Here is a 20,952-nt window from a genome sequence, read left to right on the forward strand (position 1 = left end):
TATTAAAAAAGATAACTAAAATCGCGGTGCCTGCCGATCCCTGGGTAGCTTTGTTTCATGGTATAGAAGGCGGGGTAAATGCGGGGGGAAAAAACGAATCCCAAAAAAATGGCAGGAGTTTGGAGGCGCCTTCAATATGAGACTGGGTCGACGCTGTAGAAGAGACCTATAAAATGGAATGTGATAGCCTGGATAGAGAGGAGTAACAAATATACGATCGTGAAATGGAAGAGCCGGCAAGAATTCAAAAAGAAATGGTGTAGCGCAGAAGGGTTAAGGGCATAAACCCCCCCCTCCCCACTAGGGTGACCACATTTCCAAACTGCTATTCAGGGACACCCCCCCCCCCCCCAGCACGCACGCCCTCGTGCCAGCCGAAAAAAAGCTGATTTTTGATACTTTTTTTTTGACAATTTTTGGAAAAATAAAAGCAAACAGTGGTCACCAGTTTAGACAGATGGTATACATTCTCTACATATATATTTTGTATTGCCCCCACTTGTCAGCCTCATTTTAATGCCCTCATTTGTCAGCTTAATTTTTTATTGCCCCCATTTGTCAGCCTCATTTTTTTTATTGCCCCCCCCCCCCCCACACTTGTCAGCCTCATTTTTTTATTGTCCCCCCCAACTTGTCAGCCTCATTTTTTATTGCCCCCCAGGCAGGGCCACTTTGTCAGCCTCATTTATCATACTGTCCCCAGCCCCAGTGCCCCGACTTGTCATCTGACCTGCTCCAATCAGGTTCCATTTGCTCGCCTTTTAAGGGCAGCTCTGGATAAAGGCCTTGCTCCCCTCTGCCTTGCTCTGAGACTCTGCAAATGTGAGGTCACTGGTTGCTAGACACCAGGCGGGGTGGCCCTAGCAACCAGTTTAGCAATCTTCTATTAGGGTGACTATGTGTCCTCATTTCATTCCGGGACACTGTATTGTCCCGGAATGAAGATGCCCGGGACACGGGACACAAATGCGAATTGCGGGACAGTCCCGGGCAATCCGGGACAAGTGGGCACCCTACCCCCCACGGGTACAAACGTGTGTTGATTAACAGCTTTTGAAGAGGTGGTCTACAGGGTAGGAGGGAGGGGGTTGGGTATGGGGGTTGGGTATGTAGGGACTAGGATGGGGGGAAATGTTATGTTACTAGAATAGTTGGGTTAGGTAAGCACATTGAAATTTGATATGGAAAATAACCCAAATAATATATTTGAAATAAAAAAAATAAAAAATAAAATAAAAGAGAAACTGCCACAATGATGTGAAGGTATGAGCGGGATTCTGAGCGACAAGCTGATTTGGGTCCTTACGGATATTATTGGTTTCACTGAGATGGCACAAAAAAAATAAAAATAAAATAAACAACCTATTACCTAAGTTATATACAAAGCAACAGGAAGATTCAGTTAAAGCAAACCTACTATAAACAGCCAATCACATGGGTCTAGAATAGGGCCAGACTGGTCACGCATGCGCAAAAACGCATGGGCAATGTGATGGAGCTAAATACCCTCCCAGCAAACAGCATCGGGTAAAGATCAATTTCTGGACCCAGCTAGAAGATCCACTGGTGGACATTGGAACGAGGGTTGCCACCCCATCCCATTAAGTCCGAGCGCATCTTAATTACACGGATTCTGTGGCTGATGAAGGTGATAATTAACCACTACAATACCGGGGGGCACTTTCACCCCCTTCCTTCCCAGCCCAATTTTCAGCTTTCATCGCTCTAGCGCTTTCAATAACAATTGCGCGGTCGTGCTACACTGCACCCAAATGAAATGGTTATCATTTTGTTCGCACAAATAGAGATTTATTTTGGTGTTATTTATTCACGACTCCGTTTTTTATTTTTTTGCGATATAAGCGCAAAAAAAGCGGAAATTTGGAAAAAAAACAATATTTTCTTTTTTCTATTTGAAAAGAAATCCAATAAAATCTAATTTTGTCATAAATTTAAGCCAAAATGTATTCTGCTACATGTTTTTGGTAAAAAAAAATCCGTTAAGTCTATAATAATTGGTTTGTGTGATTACGGACATATGTACGCAAATGATCATGTACATATGTGTGCAGGTGATCACGTACATATGTGTGCACATAATCATTGGGACATGTGATTTTAGTGGGACATATGTGGGGGACATGTTTTTATTATTGGGGACATGTGTTTTTATTATTTGGGGACATGTGTGTTTTGGGGACATATGTGGGGACTGTGTTTGTACTGTGTGGTGTGTTGTGTGTTGACACTAGACTGGTGATCAGTGAGTAAAAAGCTGTAAAAAACAGCTCATACTCACTGATCATCAGCCGGCTGCAGCGATCTGCTCTCCTCTCCTCAGCGATGACTTCCGTGTGAGGAGAGGAGAGCCGATTGCCTAGCAACCCGGCTGTTTGTTTACATCACATGACGGCCGTGATTGGACACGGCCGTCATGTGATCAGGAGGGCCAATCACAGAGCCCTCCTGCCGATCTGAGATGTGCGTACGATCCCGCTACTTCTGAAGGACGTTCCTAAACGGCCTATCAGGAGTAGACGGCTCCCACCCGGCCGTATATATGCATTGGCCGGGTGGGAAGTGGTTAAACTCACTTGGTGCCCTATCTGCATTTAATTAGCCTCAGAACCCGTGTAATTCAAAGGTATTCGGGGTCTAAAGGGATGAGGTGGCAGCTCTAATTGGAACTACGCCATTCAAGTTCCAAGGACCGCAGTGCCACCAGAAGGTGCTCTAGTTCCTGGCTGTTCCTGACTCGTATCATACATCTATAAGGATATACAGTACACACACACACACACAGCACAAAGCTGTGTTCACACTACGAGACGTTTCTCGGGGGGCTGCAGTTCCTCTGAGCTCCACAAGGTGGTGATCTCACTTCTACCCAGACAGGAAGTCTCTATGGAAGACAGGAAGTGATGTCAGTGTAGACAGGAAGTGATGTTGGGTACAGACAGGAAGTTACAGGTGAGAGGGAAGTCGGGAGGAGATGTTGCTTAGTAGGTGAGGTCGAAAAAAGACGCAAGTCCATCAACTCCAACCTATGTATGTGATTATATGTCAGTATTACCTTGTATATTATTTTCTATTTACACCCAGTAACCCCCGTTATGTCCGTCCTCTTCCTCCATAGTCACTGTGACGTCTTTTATGTCCAGCAGATGACGATACACACATATATATACACACTAAAGAGGTTCTTTCCCCTCACTTCTGTCCTCTCCCTATTCCTGCACTCACCGACGCCTGATAATATTAAACCCACATACTAATAAAATCTCCAGGATGTCCCTTCATATAAATCACACTCCCATATTACCTCCCCCACCCTTTTGCTTCTCCTAACCTCTGGAGATTAAACCCCAAACCTCCATCGTTTAACTGTGCCCAAATCTCCCATCACCCCCATGCCCTCTGGCAGCATCAACCGCAATCCACAGAACTTAGTTTCCACCCCTCTTCTTCCCAAAACCAGCCTCCTCTTCTCCTGTGCCCTCTGAAAATGCCCCGCTCTGTCTGTAACAAACTCACCGCCCTCCACGACCTCTTTATCACAAATTCCCTAAACCTACTCACCATTACTGAAACCTGGCTTCATGAATCCGACACTGCTTCTCCGATTTCCCTCTCCCGTGGTGGCCTTCTCTAGACCCACTCCCCCAAGACTCCGTGGATGGAAGGGAGGTGGAGTAGGTATCCTTCTATCTTCACGCAGCACTAGACATTCGTTTTCGTCCGAATGCATTTTCGTCTGAATTTCAGCTATTTTCGTTTTCGTTTTAACAAACGATAACGAAAGCACAGAATCCGAAAAACGAAAGATCCGACATAAATAAATGCTTTATTTTCGTTTTCATTGTTACAACAGTTCGATATAGAATAGGAGATTCGACGTGACTCTGACAATAACAATCTGTGTCTATAGAACCTGTGGTCGAATGTGCCTAACCTTACCTCTATTAGTCCAAGATTATATAGAGAAAATATTCGACAGATGTAACGGAAACCTGCCTGTGTTACATCAGAGGGGTGCGGGGTCACCCATACGTCACGGGGAACCCCGGGTTTCCCCTTGCATCAGAGGGGGGCAGGGTCAGGTGACGGGTGCCCCCCCCTCCCTATATAAGAAACGTCAGGCCGCCGGAATCCCCGCAGTGTCTCCTCCGTGGAGACAGAAGAAGGATGGATTTGCTGCGCTGATTCAGATCCCGGAGAGATGATCGTCCGTCGCTGGATAGCAAGAGTGGATTAGCACCGCTGGAATCTTTTTTTTTTATTTTTATTTATTTTTAATAAAGGAATTTTTCAAAAGTGTGTTTGTCTTATTTAACTATTTTTTACACTTTCTTTGTGAAATGGTAGGGGTACTTTTGTACCCCCTTACCATTTCAAACGGGGGGGGGGCCGGGATCTGGGGGTCCCCTTGTTAAAGGGGGCTTCCAGATTCTGATAAGCCCCCCGCCCGCAGACCCCCACAACCACCGGCCAGGGTTGTGGGGATGAAGCCCTTGTCCTCATCAACATGGGGACAAGGTGCTTTGAGGGGTCACAGACCCCCAAAGCATCCTCCCAATGTTGAGGGCATGTGGCCTGGTACGGTTCAGAAGGGGGGGTGCTCTCTCGTCCCCCCCCCTCTTTTCCTGCGGCCTGCCAGGTTGCGTGCTCGGATAAAGGGTCTGGTATTTTTTTTTAGGGGGACCCCCACGTTCAAATTTTTTCTTAAATTTGAGGCAGGGTTCCCCTTAATATCCATACCAGACCTGAAGGGCCTGGTAATTGAATTTGGGGGACCCCCACACTTTTTTTTAAATGTATTTATTTATTTTTTTATCAATGACTTTCAATGAGTGTTCTCTGTATTACGGAGCCGACAATTCATAATAGCCGCGAGTGATTTTAAAGGACTTTTTTTCCTGCATAAATTACACTTTGTGCAGGGACAGTTCTAAGCACCAGAAACATGCGCCCCTTCACAGGCATACTATAGACACCCCCCAGGTACGAAATTTAAAGGAATATTACACTTTTATTGTTTCACTTTAATCATTATTAAAATCAGTGCTCCCGAAAAAACTGCAGTTTTTACAACTTTTTTTTGCATTGATCCATGTCCCCTGGGGCAGGACCCGGGTCCCCAAACACTTTTTAGGACAGTAACTTGCAAATTAGTCTTTAAATTTAGCACTTTAGATTAAAAACAAAATAAATAAAAACGAATTTCGGGAGTAACTAAATAAATTAATTTTTCGGACGAAAACGAAATTCTGAAACGAAATGTTTTACTCTGCACATGTCTACTGATTCCTCCTGTATTATATTGTATTCTAACGGTACTGTCTGCCCTCATGTTGTAATGTGCTACGTAAACTGTCAGTGATATATAAATCCTGTATAATAATAATAACAATTTTGTGTGGGAACCTAGATTAACCCCTTAAGGGGCAGAACATTCCCCCACTTATGGGGCCGCAACAGCATTCTCTTCATTTTGAACATGTGCGGAGGATAGGGGGTCTTATTTGGACATGAAGGGCCGTTCCCCAAAGCCTTATCAAACACTAAAGTGAATGTTCCTCTGTGTGCAATCTCTCCGGGCCTTGTTCTCCCATGATAGAAACCCTCATATTGTCCCCCCCATACACCCCCATCCTAATATTGTACAGTCCAGATCATTCTCTCATCAATTATTGGTCTACAGGAGACCTGTATAGATCAAATGAGGATGGAGGAGGACCGGAGTCACATGACTGAGAAGATACTAAACCTCACCCTGGAGATGATCTACCTGCTGACCGGAGAGGTGAGGAGGATTCTGGGAGGTCACATGACATCACTCTTATCTCTATTAATAAAACACAGACCTGACCGGAGAGGTGAGGAGGATTCTCGGAGGTCACATGACATCACTCTTATCTCTATTAATAAAAACACAGACCTGACCGGAGAGGTGAGGAGGATTCTGGGAGGTCACATGACATCACTCTTATCTCTATTAATAAAACACAGACCTGACCGGAGAGGTGAGGAGGATTCTGGGAGGTCACATGACATCACTCTTATCTCTATTAATAAAACACAGACCTGACCGGAGAGGAGAGGAGGATTCTGGGAGGTCACATGACATCACTCTTATCTCTATTAATAAAACACAGACCTGACCGGAGAGGTGAGGAGGATTCTGGGAGGTCACATGACGTCACTCTTATCTCTATTAATAAAACACAGACCTGACCGGAGAGGTGAGGAGGATTCTGGGAGGTCACATGACATCACTCTTATCTCTATTAATAAAACACAGACCTGACCGGAGAGGAGAGGAGGATTCTGGGAGGTCACATGACATCACTCTTATCTCTATTAATACAACACAGACCTGACCGGAGAGGAGAGGAGGATTCTGGGAGGTCACATGACATCACTCTTATCTCTATTAATAAAACACAGACCTGACCGGAGAGGTGAGGAGGATTCTGGGAGGTCACATGACATCACTCATATCTCTATTAATAAAACACAGACCTGACCGGAGAGGTGAGGAGGATTCTGGGAGGAGGTCACATGACATCACTCTTATCTCTATTAATAAAACACAGACCTGACCGGAGAGGTGAGGAGGATTCTGGGATTCTAACATGATGTTCCTATTGGTTCCCCAATACAGAGATTTCCTCTTGTGAAGTCCGGTGATCATATGACCATCACAGTGCCTCCATGTGACTCCCTAAAACCTGAGAGACACAACATGGAGAAGATTCTAGAAGTCACCAAGAAGATGATGGAGCTGCTGACAGGAGAGGTGAGGAGGATTCTGGGAATTCTGGGACATTATCCAGTAACAGACAAGGGATGTGTCTGGATGGTGACTGTATCATTGTGTGTGTCAGGTTCCTATAAGGTGTCAGGATGTCACTGTCTATTTCTCCATGGAGGAGTGGGAGTATTTAGAAGGACACAAGGATCTCTACAAGGACGTCATGATGGCCAATCAGCCGCCCCTCACATCACCGGGTAAGAGGAGACTTTATTGTAAAGGCGAGAGCAGTACGGAGGCTCCACCTAGATCCCCCATCATCTGATAAACACATAGAAACAATGTATTCAGTCAGTGTGTGTGTTTCCTACAGATGGATCCAGTAATGGGAACCCACCAGAGAGATGTCCCCGTCCTCTGTATTCCCGGGATTCCACACAGGAAGGTCACACCATCCCCCACCATCATCAGGTAGGTGGAGTTGAGGGTCGGGAACATAAAGTGATTGAACACTCTGACATGTGGAGATGATGTGTGGACTCTACAAGATGATATTTTCTATGTGATCTCACATCATAAATACTTCTATGTTACAGATTATTTTCTTTCTTGGCCATTGAGAGAGATTACAGGAATTCAGAAATGTACGTAATGCTGCCACCTGCAGAAAAAAAAAATATTGAATATCTGGGGGAATCCACTCACAATTAGAGCCACCTTGACCCTAATACTGCCACCTCCAGGAGGGTGGGAGATTAGCAAACAAAAATTGTACCCCATAAGACCCCTCAGTACACAGCATGCCTATGTTTTTTGCGAGCGTCTTGAGGCCAGACGCCTTTTGAGCTCCACTCTTTTTAGTCTTCTTTACTTTTAAAGATTCTTCGCTAACATTGTTGCTTGAGCTGCTCCCCGTATAGTGGCTTTGAGGATCGGCGTTTTCTCAGAAACAGCTTTGGAAGTCATACCCGACCCTACTGGATGGGATGTGTTGGGGCTACCCTGGAATGAGACCTTTTGAGTTCTGGGCTTTCCATTGTGGCACTTTTTATAGACCTTTATTGTACTGTGTTAATTAGCCGCAGTGCGTTCTTTGGATCCAGAGCCATGGTACAGCTCCAGAGGTGAGTGTAGCCAATCACCGTTAAGCTCATTTTCAAATATTCCACCAGCACTGGTATGGTTGCAGGTATGGTACTGGTATGGTATCCAGCTGCCTAAACCCCCCCCCCAATCAGCACCAGCTGCCCAGGTTTCGGAGTACCCTTAGGTCTTCCTACCTAGTTACATTACATCTGCACAGTCTTTACTAAGAACACAAAGAGGACAGTCCTGCTGCCATGGGGGACTTCAGCCCAAACTCCCCTAGCCGTTCTGGGAGTGTTTCCCTGGTATTCCCAAAATTAAATGGAACCTTTTAATCTGGTTGACATGGACAAGCCTTATTGTAATGCTGTCATCATCATCATCATCAGAGGATTCCTCAGCTCTGTTGGTCTCTATGTCCTCAGGGACCTTCACATCCACTCAGAACTTCATAGATGATTGCATTCAGGGGCATTCTACTCATAGAGCCCTCACCATTGCCTGCAGAGTGTTTCTCTAGCCCTGAGTCCTTAAATCAAGCTAGGCTTTGGCTCCATTACCATCTCTGATTTAGAGTCAGGTAAGGGTTCTTGTAGGGTCCTTTTCAGTCAGGATGGCTTCAGAAATTGTACCCTTGAGTTCTCTACCAGTTTTTAGGTCACTTAGCAATCCTTAGTATGATATCTGGCCAGACAACCTCATCTTTCCTATGGAATCTTCTGCCATGTATCTTGGTTGGAGGCCGACGACGAAGGTTGACGAGAGGGCTTTCCTTACAGGTCTGGTCTGAGCACCCCTGAAGGTGGTGACAGAGATACAAGGCCTAAAAAGGCACAGGTGCTGGTAGCTGGGTAGTAGGTGACTGTCAGGATCAGAGACATAGTCAGGATGAGCCAGGGTCATACACACTAAGACAAGCTTGGTCAAGTAGCAGGCTGAGGTCAGTACCAGGGAAGCAAGGAGAGCGATGCCCAGTAGCAGGTTGAGGTCAGTACCAGGGAAGCAGGCAGAAGCATGGTCAAGTAGCAGGCTGAGGTCAGTACCAGGGAAGCAGGGAGAGCGAGGTCCAGTAGCAGGCCGTGGTCAGTACAAGGGAAGCAGGGAGAGCGAGGTCCAGTAGCAGGCCGAGGTCAGTACCAGGGAAGCAGGGAGAGTGAGGTCCAGTAGCAGGCCGAGGTCAGTACCAGGGAAGCAGGGAGAGCAAGGTCCAGTAGCAGGCCAAGGTCAGTACAAGGGAAGCAGCGAGAGCGGAGCTCAGTAGCAGGCCGAGTTCAGTATTAGGGAAGCAGGGAGAGCAAGGTCCAGTAGCAGGCTGAGGTCAGTACCAGGAAAGCAAAGAGAGCGAGGTCCAGTAGCAGGCCGAGGTCAGTACCAGGGAAGCAGGGAGAGTGAGGTCCAGTAGCAGGCCGTCATCAGTATAAGGGAAGCAGGGAGAGCGAGGTCCAGTAGCAGGCCGAGGTCAGTACAAGGGAAGCAGGGAGAGCGAGGTCCAGTAGTAGGCCGAGGTCAGTACCAGGGAAGAAGGGAGAGCGAGGTCCAGTAGCAGTCCAAGGTCAGTACCAGGGAAGCACGGAGCACGAGATCCAGTAGCAGGCCGAGGTCGGTACCAGGGAAGCAGGCACAGTGAGGTCCAGTAGCTGGCTGGGGTTAGTAGCAGGGAAGCGGGCACAGTGAGGTCCAGTAACAGGCCTAGGTCTGTACTAGGTAAGCAGGGAGAGCGGGGTCCGGAAGCAGGCTGAGGTCAGTACCAAGGAAACAGGGATAGCGAGGTCCAGTAGCAAGCCAAGGTCAGTACCAGGAAAGCAAAGAGAGTGAGGTCCAGTAGCAGGCCAGGGTCAGTACCAAGGAAACAGAGAGAGAGGTCCAGTAGCAGGCTGAGGTCACTACCAGGAAAGCAAAGAGAGTGAGGTCAGTAGCAGGCCGGGGTCAGTACCAAGCAAACAGGGAGAGCAAGGTCCAGTAGCAGGCCAAGGTCAGCACCAGGGAAGTAAGCAGGGAGTAGCCAGACAAGCCGAGTTCAGTATTCAAAATCCACTGAGTGAGGTCCGGAACTAGCCGGTTCAGCAGCTGAAAATCTGTCCACATAAGCAGGAACACAGGTCATGGAAGGCTAAAGAACATCCTGAGCTCGTCGGTGTGCTGGTACATGTATGAGCATTAGCTGCATGGAAATGAGCATTGGCTGTATTCGTTTCCTGACATCTTCCTTCCCTGAATTTTAAGGGTTTGAATGTGAGGCTTGGGCCTTCACATCTACAATGTAGATTGGCTGGTCTTTTCTTGTGGACTTGTTTTTTTTTGCCGAAGGTTCCTTCTGGTGACCTTTTTACTTGGGAACTTGCCCCGATGTTTCTTCCTGTTGCCCACGTTATTGGTCTATTTCTTCCCTGTTGGGTAGTTATGTGGCTCCACCTGTCTCAGTGGGTTTTTGGTTTTTCAGCCTCTGGCTGGTTTATTCTCAGCACTCCTTTAGGTGGAGTAGCTGCCCCTCGGTGGTAATCTCTTTTGTCTCGGTCTGAACATCAGGTTGAGGCTCCGTGTCCTTCCCTTGGTTATTAGCATGTTCTAATGTCTTGAACGAGGAGGGTTCTTCTCATCTGATTCCAATGGTTATTGACATGTTCTAATGTCTTGAACGAGGGTTCTTCTCATCTGATTCCAATGGTTATTGACATGTTCTAATGTCTTGAACGAGGAGGGTTCTTCTCATCTGATTCCAATGGTTATTGACATGTTCTAATGTCTTGAACGAGGGTTCTTCTCATCTGATTCCAATGGTTATTGGCATGTTCTAATGTCTTGAACGAGGGTTCTTCTCATCTGATTCCAATGGGTATTGGCATGTTCTAATGTCTTGAACGAGGAGGGTTCTTCTCATCTGATTCCAATGGTTATTGACATGTTCTAATGTCTTGAACGAGGGTTCTTCTCATCTGATTCCAATGGTTATTGGCATGTTCTAATGTCTTGAACGAGGGTTCTTCTCATCTGATTCCAATGGTTATTGACATGTTCTAATGTCTTGCACGAGGGTTCTTCTCATCTGATTCCAATGGTTATTGACATGTTCTAATGTCTTGAACGAGGGTTCTTCTCATCTGATTCCAATGGGTATTGACATGTTCTAATGTCTTGAACGAGGGTTCTTCTCATCTGATTCCAATGGTTATTGACATGTTCTAATGTCTTGAACGAGGGTTCTTCTCATCTGATTCCAATGGTTATTGACATGTTCTAATGTCTTGCACGAGGGTTCTTCTCATCTGATTCCAATGGTTATTGACATGTTCTAATGTCTTGAACGAGGGTTCTTCTCATCTGATTCCAATGGGTATTGACATGTTCTAATGTCTTGAACGAGGGTTCTTCTCATCTGATTCCAATGGTTATTGGCATGTTCTAATGTCTTGAACGAGGGTTCTTCTCATCTGATTCCAATGGTTATTGGCATGTTCTAATGTCTTGAACGAGGGTTCTTCTCATCTGATTCCAATGGTTATTGACATGTTCTAATGTCTTGAACGAGGGTTCTTCTCATCTGATTCCAATGGTTATTGACATGTTCTAATGTCTTGAACGAGGGTTCTTCTCATCTGATTCCAATGGGTATTGACATGTTCTAATGTCTTGAACGAGGGTTCTTCTCATCTGATTCCAATGGTTATTGGCATGTTCTAATGTCTTGAACGAGGGTTCTTCTCATCTGATTCCAATGGGTATTGACATGTTCTAATGTCTTGAACGAGGGTTCTTCTCATCTGATTCCAATGGTTATTGGCATGTTCTAATGTCTTGAACGAGGGTTCTTCTCATCTGATTCCAATGGTTATTGACATGTTCTAATGTCTTGAACGAGGGTTCTTCTCATCTGATTCCAATGGGTATTGACATGTTCTAATGTCTTGAACGAGGGTTCTTCTCATCTGATTCCAATGGTTATTGACATGTTCTAATGTCTTGAACGAGGGTTCTTCTCATCTGATTCCAATGGTTATTGGCATGTTCTAATGTCTTGAACGAGGGTTCTTCTCATCTGATTCCAATGGTTATTGGCATGTTCTAATGTCTTGAACGAGGGTTCTTCTCATCTGATTCCAATGGGTATTGGCATGTTCTAATGTCTTGAACGAGGGTTCTTCTCATCTGATTCCAATGGTTATTGACATGTTCTAATGTCTTGAACGAGGGTTCTTCTCATCTGATTCCAATGGTTATTGGCATGTTCTAATGTCTTGAACGAGGGTTCTTCTCATATGATTCCAATGGTTATTGGCATGTTCTAATGCCTTGCACGAGGGTTCTTCTCATCTGATTCCAATGGTTATTGACATGTTCTAATGTCTTGAACGAGGGTTCTTCTCATCTGATTCCAATGGGTATTGACATGTTCTAATGTCTTGAACGAGGGTTCTTCTCATCTGATTCCAATGGTTATTGGCATGTTCTAATGTCTTGAACGAGGGTTCTTCTCATCTGATTCCAATGGTTATTGGCATGTTCTAATGTCTTGAACGAGGGTTCTTCTCATCTGATTCCAATGGTTATTGGCATGTTCTAATGTCTTGAACGAGGGTTCTTCTCATCTGATTCCAATGGTTATTGGCATGTTCTAATGTCTTGAACGAGGGTTCTTCTCATCTGATTCCAATGGTTATTGACATGTTCTAATGTCTTGAACGAGGGTTCTTCTCATCCGATTCCAATGGTTATTGGCATGTTCTAATGTCTTGAACGAGGGTTCTTCTCATCTGATTCCAATGGTTATTGACATGTTCTAATGGCTTGAACGAGGGTTCTTCTCATCTGATTCCAATGGTTATTGGCATGTTCTAATGTCTTGAACGAGGGTTCTTCTCATCTGATTCCAATGGTTATTGGCATGTTCTAATGTCTTGAACGAGGGTTCTTCTCATCTGATTCCAATGGTTATTGACATGTTCTAATGTCTTGAACGAGGGTTCTTCTCATCTGATTCCAATGGTTATTGACATGTTCTAATGTCTTGAACGAGGGTTCTTCTCATCTGATTCCAATGGTTATTGGCATGTTCTAATGTCTTGAACGAGGGTTCTTCTCATCTGATTCCAATGGTTATTGACATGTTCTAATGTCTTGAACGAGGGTTCTTCTCATCTGATTCCAATGGGTATTGACATGTTCTAATGTCTTGAACGAGGGTTCTTCTCATCTGATTCCAATGGTTATTGGCATGTTCTAATGTCTTGAACGAGGGTTCTTCTCATCTGATTCCAATGGGTATTGACATGTTCTAATGTCTTGAACGAGGGTTCTTCTCATCTGATTCCAATGGTTATTGACATGTTCTCATGTCTTGAACGAAGGTTTTTCTCAGCTGATTCCAATGGTTATTGACATGTTCTAATGTCTTGAACGAGGGTTCTTCTCATATGATTCCAATGGTTATTGGCATGTTCTAATGCCTTGAACGAGGGTTCTTCTCATCTGATTCCAATGGTTATTGACATGTTCTAATGTCTTGAACGAGGGTTCTTCTCATCTGATTCCAATGGTTATTGGCATGTTCTAATGTCTTGAACGAGGGTTCTTCTCATCTGATTCCAATGGTTATTGGCATGTTCTAATGTCTTGAACGAGGGTTCTTCTCATCTGATTCCAATGGTTATTGGCATGTTCTAATGTCTTGAACGAGGGTTCTTCTCATCTGATTCCAATGGTTATTGGCATGTTCTAATGTCTTGAACGAGGGTTCTTCTCATCTGATTCCAATGGTTATTGACATGTTCTAATGTCTTGAACGAGGGTTCTTCTCATCTGATTCCAATGGGTATTGGCATGTTCTAATGTATTGAACGAGGGTTCTTCTCATCTGATTCCAATGGTTATTGGCATGTTCTAATGTCTTGAACGAGGGTTCTTATCATCTGATTCCAATGGTTATTGGCATGTTCTAATGTCTTGAACGAGGGTTCTTCTCATCTGATTCCAATGGTTATTGGCATGTTCTAATGTCTTGAACTAGGGTTCTTCTCATCTGATTCCAATGGTTATTGGCATGTTCTAATGTCTTGAACGAGGGTTCTTCTCATCTGATTCCAATGGGTATTGGCATGTTCTAATGTCTTGAACGAGGGTTCTTCTCATCTGATTCCAATGGTTATTGGCATGTTCTAATGTCTTGAACGAGGGTTCTTCTCATCTGATTCCAATGGTTATTGGCATGTTCTAATGTCTTGAACGAGGGTTCTTCTCATCTGATTCCAATGGGTATTGGCATGTTCTAATGTCTTGAACGAGGGTTCTTCTCATCTGATTCCAATGGGTATTGACATGTTCTAATGTCTTGAACGAGGGTTCTTCTCATCTGATTCCAATGGTTATTGGCATGTTCTAATGTCTTGAATGAGGGTTCTTCTCATCTGATTCCAATGGGTATTGGCATGTTCTAATGTCTTGAACGAGGGTTCTTCTCATCTGATTCCAATGGTTATTGACATGTTCTCATGTCTTGAACGAAGGTTTTTCTCAGCTGATTCCAATGGTTATTGACATGTTCTAATGTCTTGAACGAGGGTTCTTCTCATCTGATTCCAATGGTTATTGGCATGTTCTAATGTCTCGAATGAGGGTTCTTCTCATCTGATTCCAATGGTTACTGGCATGTTCTAATGTCTTGAACGAGGGTTCTTCTCATCTGATTCCAATGGTTATTGGCATGTTCTAATGTCTTGAACGAGGGTTCTTCTCATCTGATTCCAATGGTTATTGACATGTTCTAATGTCTTGAACGAGGGTTCTTCTCATCTGATTCCAATGGGTATTGACATGTTGTAATGTCTTGAACGAGGGTTCTTCTCATCTGATTCCAATGGTTATTGACATGTTGTAATGTCTTGCAGGAGGGTTCTTCTCCTCTGATTCCAATGGTTATTGGCATGTTATAATGTCTTGCAGGAGGGTTCTTCTCCTCTGATTCCAATGGTTATTGACATGTTCTAATGTCTTGAACGAGGGTTCTTCTCATCTGATTCCAATGGTTATTGACATGTTGTAATGTCTTGCAGGAGGGTTCTTCTCCTCTGATTCCAATGGTTATTGGCATGTTGTAATGTCTTGCAGGAGGGTTCTTCTCCTCTGATTCCAATGGTTATTGGAATGTTCTAATGTCTTGAACGAGGGTTCTTCTCATCTGATTCCAATGGTTATTGACATGTTCTAATGTCTTGAACGAGGGTTCTTCTCATCTGATTCCAATGGTTATTGGCATGTTCTAATGTCTTGAACGAGGGTTCTTCTCATCTGATTCCAATGGTTATTGGAATGTTCTAATGTCTTGCACGAGGGTTCTTCTCATCTGATTCCAATGGTTATTGGAATGTTCTAATGTCTTGCACGAGGGTTCTTCTCATCTGATTCCAAGTCAGGAGTCGGTCCTTCAGATATTTCAGAGCTTCAGACAGTTCCCAGTTCCCTTTTGGCCTGTTAGTGGCTATTGATCACCCCTTTCATTCAGGCTGTTTGGGGCTTTCTGGCTGTAACTGAGTTCCTGCGTCCCTCAAAAGATGAGGAAAGAGAATCGATTTTTATACTTACTGTAAAGTCTACTTTTGGGAGCCTATTGAGCGCCACATGCCCTACCCCTTTTTGTGTTGTGCTCTTGCCCTTGGTGTGGCTTCTCCACAAAACTGAGGCATGCTGGGTAGAGGTCACAATTTTTCTCTGTGCCGGTATCCCATAGGTGGCAGTATAACCCAACTGTTTTTGTATTCTTGTGTTCCTCAATGGACTCCAAGAAATGGACTTTACGTTAAGCGCAACAATCTTATTTCTGCTGCCATTCTGTTGGCTTAGGGTGAAGATCTGATTATGAGTGAAGTTGAGGATGAAGAAGAAGAGAGGTATGTGAGGGATGATCAGCAGTCGATGGAGGAGGATGGAATAACGGGGACATTTATAGAGGAGGACACTCCTACAGAGATCAGCACAGGTGGGTCATTAACACTAAATACATTCCTCCACCCATACTGCTCACTGATTGGTCCAGAGTAGGGCGGGAGCTGGGTGATATCAGCCAATAATAGGTTGATGATGGTCCCCTCCCTGTACTGATACCCTATTTGTGGTTCAGCTGGCAGTATTAGGTTGTGGGTCACTCCTAGTTACAGTAGCACAGATATGATAACACAGATTGAGCCTTTCTTAGGTTTATCTCTTTCCAGGTGAAAATACGGCTCCAAGCTTCCTCCATTGCTGCCCATCACCAGAAGCCTAGGCCTATGGTCTTGTTTGTTCTATGGTGAAGAGTTTACAAGTCTAAACTTTAACCTCTTGTTTGTCCCATGACCTAGTGCCTAGCCTTGTGGTTGAGAGCATGACTTGTGGTAAAGAGCACAGTTCCCATTGGTTCCTGCTCCTCTGACAAGGCTGCGTAAAATGTAGAAGTGATCTGGGAGGAGGACCAAAGGCTTTGTTTGAGGGAACTCCGTAAGTCCCGGTGTTCTAGAGGTCCCGGCGGAGATTGTGAGAGTTATGAGGACACAAGGCCCTTTTGATTAAAGAGAGGAACGTTCTCAGCTTGTTCAGACTTTGGCTTTCACTCATATCTACCTGATCCAGATCAGGTCCTATGACTGAAGAGGAGAAGAGTCCCGGCTGGTTGGGACCTCCACAGAGAACATCTTCTCACTCATATCTACCTGATCCAGATCAGGCCCTATGACTGAAGAGGAGAAGAGCCCCGGCTGGTTGGGACCTCCACACAGAACATCTTCTCACTCATATCTACCTGATCCAGATCAGGCCCTATGACTGAAGAGGAGAAGAGCCCCGGCTGGTTGGGACCTCCACAGAGAACATCTCCTCACTCATATCTACCTGATCCAGATCAGGTCCTATGACTGAAGAGGAGAAGAGTCCCGGCTGGTTGGGACCTCCACACAGAACATCTTCTCACTCATATCTACCTGATCCAGATCAGGTCCTATGACTGAAGAGGAGAAGAGTCCCGGCTGGTTGGGACCTCCACAGAGAACATCTCCTCACTCATATCTACCTGATCCAGATCAGGTCCTATGACTGAAGAGGAGAAGAGTCCCGGCTGGTTGGGACCTCCACACAGAACATCTTCTCACTCATATCTACCTGATCCAGATCAGGCCCTATGACTGAAGAGGAGAAGAGTCCCAGCTGGTTGGGACCTCCACAGAGAACATCTCCTCACTCATATCTACCTGATCCAGATCAGGCCCTATGACTGAAGAGGAGAAGAGTCCCAGCTGGTTGGGGGAGGAGGACCAAAGGACTGAAGAGGGGGGAAGAGTCCCGGCTGGTTGGGGGAGGAGGACCAAAGGACTGAAGAGGGGGGAAGAGTCCCGGCTGGTTGGGGGAGGAGGACCAAAGGACTGAAGAGGGGGGAAAAGTCCCGGCTGGTTGGGGGAGGAGGACCAAAGGACTGAAGAGGGGGGAAAAGTCCCGGCTGGTTGGGAGCTCCATAGAGAACATCTCCTCACTCATATCTACCTGATCCAGATCAGGCCCTATGACTGAAGAGGAGAAGAGTCCTGGCTGGTTGGGACCTCCACAGAGAACATCTCCTCACTCGTAGGGCCTGATATCTATTGATGATGTTTTTCTATTTTTCCAGGACACGCCATGGAGAAACCCTCAAAGGATCTCCTCACTTTATCTCCAGGTTGTAGAATGGGAGATGAGGACATCACAGGAGATTGTGGAGGAGAGAAGACAATGATCTCCTCTATGAATGGTGGACTTCACAGTGTGGATAGACCATGGAGTCCCTCCGACTCCGAGCAACCTCGTACTAGGAGAGTTGGTGCCAGAACTCAGGGGAAGAAGACGTTTTCCTGTCCTGAATGTGCGGAAAGTTTCATCTCGGCGTTAAGTCTTGCCGTACATCAGAGATCCCACACGGGAAAGAGGCTTTTTCCCTGTCCCGAGTGCGGGAAATGTTTCCTTCACAAATCGGAACTGGCCATACATTACCGATCTCACACAGGCGAGAAGCCATATTCCTGCCCTGATTGCGGGAAATGTTTCGCAAATACGTCCAATCTTTCCAGACATCGAAGATCTCACAAAAAGAAGAAGCCGTATTCCTGCCCTGAGTGCGGGAAATGCTTTTCACAGAAGCCAAGTCTTTCCAGACATCAGAGATCTCACACGGGCGAGAAGCCGCATGTCTGCCCAGAGTGCGGAAAAGGTTATGCGCGAAATTCAGAACTTCTGATACATCAAAGAACCCACACAGGAGAGAAGCCGTTTTTCTGCCCCGAGTGCGGGAAATGTTTTTCACAGAAGCCCAACCTTGCCAGGCATCAGAGATCTCACACGGAAGAGAAGCCGTATGTCTGCCCAGAGTGCGGAAAAGGTTATGCGCGAAATTCAGAACTTCTGGTACATAAAAGGTCTCACACAGGGGAGAAGCCGTATTCCTGCCCTGAGTGCGGGAAATGTTTTTCACAGAGGCCCCATCTTTCCAGACATCAGAGATCTCACACAGGGGCGAGAAGTTGAATTGCTGCCATAAGTGCGGGAAAATATTTGCGAGGGAAGTCAGAACTTGTTAGTCATCAAAGAACTCACACGGGTGAGAAGGCTGTATTCCTGTCCTGAGTGCGGGAAATGTTGTAGAAGAATTCCAGAAGTTCTTATACATCAGAGATCTCACACTGGGGGGGAAACCGTTTTCACGCCCTGAGTGCGGGAAATGTTTTTCACAGAAGTCCAGTCTTTCCAGACATCAGAGCGGGGGGGGGGGGGGGGGGGGGCGTATGGGGAGAAGCCATATTCCTGTCCTGAGTGTGGAAAACGTTATAGAAGAAACTCGGAGATTGTTATACATCAAAGTTCTCCCATGGGGGGGGGAGAAGCTGTTTTCTTGCTCTGACTGCAGGAAATGTTTTTCAGGGAAGTCTGATCTTTCGACACATCAAAGAGCTCACACGGGGGTGGGGAGAAGCCCTATTCCTGTCCTGAGTGCGGGAAATGTTTTTCAGGGAAGTCTGATCTTTTCACACATCAAAGAGCTCACACGGGGGTGGAGGAGAAGCCCTATTCCCGAGCTGAGTGCGGGAAATGTTTTTCAGGGAAGTCCGATCTTTCCACATATCAAAGATCTCACACTGGGGTGGGGGAGAAGCCATATTCCCGTGCTGAGTGCGGGAAATGTTTTTCAGGGAAGTCCGATCTTTCCACACATCAAAGAGCTCACACGGGGGTGGGGAGAAGCCCTATTCCCGTCCTGAGTGCGGGAAATGTTTTTCAGGGAAGTCCGATCTTTCCACACATCAAAGAGTTCACACGGGGTGGGGGAGAAGCCCTATTCCCGTCCTGAGTGTGGGAAATGTTTTTCAGGGAAGTCCGATCTTTCCACACGTCAAAGAGCTCACACAGGGGTGGGGAGAAGCCCTATTCCCGTCCTGAGTGCGGGAAATGTTTTTCAGGGAAGTCCGATCTTTCCACACATCAAAGAGTTCACACGGGGTGGGGGAGAAGCCCTATTCCCGTCCTGAGTGTGGGAAATGTTTTTCAGGGAAGTCCGATCTTTCCACACGTCAAAGAGTTCACACGGGGGTGGGGGAGAAGCCCTATTCCCGTCCTGAGTGTGGGAAATGTTTTTCAGGGAAGTCCGATCTTTCCACACGTCAAAGAGCTCACACGGGGGTGGGGGAGAAGCCCTATTCCCGTCCTGAGTGTGGGAAATGTTTTTCAGGGAAGTCCGATCTTTCCACACATCAGGGATCTCACTCGGACCAGAGTACTCAGTGCAGTCTGATCTTCAGCAGAAGCTTCTTAGGTGTGGTAGTTACCAGCCTGCAGCCAGCCAGCTTCCTTTGTTTTAGAGAGCCCCCTGCTGGTTGAAAGTGGAAAAATATGACAATTCCTGATTAAAAAAGGTTTTATGTTTCCCTGTTGACATAAAATAAAGATGAAGATGTTCTTGGTGTTCTTTCAATAAGCTGATTGAGAAGTCCACCTTTTAGATTTCTATTATTATTATGTCTTTGTTTCTTTTAGGTCAAGGCTCTCCAAACTTTCTAAGCAAAGGAGCAGTATACTGTCCTTCAGACCAAGGGGGCGCCAGGCTGAGACCAGCGGGAGTAAACCATGCCCCATCATTGGTGTCAGTGGGAGGAATAGTACCCCATCGTAGGTGTCAGTAGGAGGAATAGTGCCCCATCGTGGGTGTCAGTAGGAGGAATAGTGCCCCATCCTAGGTGTCAGTAGGGGGAATAGTACCCCATCGTAGGTGTCAGTAGGAGGAATAGTGCCCCATCGTGGGTGTCAGTAGGAGGAATAGTGCCCCATCGTAGGTGTCAGTAGGGGGAATAGTACCCCATCGTAGGTGTCATTGGGAGGAATAGTACCCCATCGTAGGTGTCATTGGGAGGAATAGTGCCCCATCGTAGGTGTCAGTAGGGGGAATAGTACCCCATCGTAGGTGTCATTGGGAGGAATAGTACCCCATCGTAGGTGTCAGTGGGAGGAATCAAGCCCCATTCATTGGTGTCAGTGGGAGGACATAAGCCCAATTGTTGGGGCCAACGGGAGGGAATAGTGCCCCATCATTGGTGTCATTGGGAAGAATTGTACTCCATTGTTGGTGTCATTGGGAGGAATCAAGCCCCATTCATTGGTGTCAGTGGGAGGACATATGCCCAATTGTTGGTGTTAGTGGGAGGATTAGTACCCCATCGTTGGTTTCATTGGGAGGAATCAAGCCCCATTCATTGGTGTCAGTAGGAGGACATAAGCCCAATTGTTGGTGCCAATGGGAGGAATAGTACCCCATCAGTGGTGTCATTGGGAAGAATTGTACCACATTTTTGGTGTCATTGGGAGGAATCGTGCCCCTTCATTGGTGTCAGTGGAAGGACATAAGCCCAATTGTTGGTGTTAGTGGGAGGAATAGTACCCCATCGTTGGTGTCATTGGGAGGAATCAAGCCCCATTCATTGGTGTCAGTGGGAAGAATTGTACCCCATTGTTGGCGTCATTGGGAGGAATCATGTCCCTTCATTGGTGTCAGTGGAAAGACACATGCCCGATTGTTGGTGTTATTGGGAGGAATAGTACCCCATTGTTGGTGTCATTGTGAGGAATCAAGCCCCATT

At 46.0% G+C, this 20,952-nt stretch overlaps 2 protein-coding genes and 1 pseudogene across 2 annotated transcripts; all 3 read left to right on the forward strand.

The window, feature by feature from the left end:
• Positions 1 to 5,702: 5,702 nt before the first annotated feature.
• Positions 5,703 to 7,030, forward strand: LOC143956012 (uncharacterized). Its single transcript, XM_077466143.1, has 2 exons — positions 5,703 to 5,803; positions 6,665 to 7,030. The coding sequence occupies exons 1-2, from the start codon at positions 5,720 to 5,722 to the stop codon at positions 7,013 to 7,015; spliced, it is 435 nt and encodes a 144-aa protein (XP_077322269.1). The 5' UTR covers positions 5,703 to 5,719; the 3' UTR covers positions 7,016 to 7,030.
• A 10,352-nt stretch (positions 7,031 to 17,382) lies between these two features.
• Positions 17,383 to 18,581, forward strand: LOC143955866 (uncharacterized). The gene has a single exon (XM_077465985.1). The coding sequence runs from the start codon at positions 17,471 to 17,473 to the stop codon at positions 18,350 to 18,352; it is 882 nt and encodes a 293-aa protein (XP_077322111.1). The 5' UTR covers positions 17,383 to 17,470; the 3' UTR covers positions 18,353 to 18,581.
• A 174-nt stretch (positions 18,582 to 18,755) lies between these two features.
• On the forward strand, positions 18,756 to 19,777 carry LOC143955447 (uncharacterized; annotated as a pseudogene).
• Positions 19,778 to 20,952: the final 1,175 nt, after the last annotated feature.

The sequence above is a fragment of the Lithobates pipiens genome, unplaced genomic scaffold, assembly GCF_037356315.1.
Source record: "Lithobates pipiens isolate NorthernLeopardFrog02 unplaced genomic scaffold, aLitPip1_a1.2 Scaffold_35, whole genome shotgun sequence".
Taxonomy (NCBI): Eukaryota; Metazoa; Chordata; class Amphibia; order Anura; family Ranidae; genus Lithobates; species Lithobates pipiens.

What these genes read in the sequence shown, in the direction of transcription:
- LOC143955866 (XM_077465985.1), top strand. Translation starts at nt 17,471, where the DNA reads ATGGAGAAACCCTCAAAGGATCTCCTCACTTTATCTCCAGGTTGTAGA.
- LOC143956012 (XM_077466143.1), top strand. Translation starts at nt 5,720, where the DNA reads ATGAGGATGGAGGAGGACCGGAGTCACATGACTGAGAAGATACTAAAC. An exon ending in TCTACCTGCTGACCGGAGAG is followed by an intron (nt 5,804 to 6,664) that starts GTGAGGAGGATT and finishes TCCCCAATACAG; the next exon opens with AGATTTCCTCTTGTGAAGTC.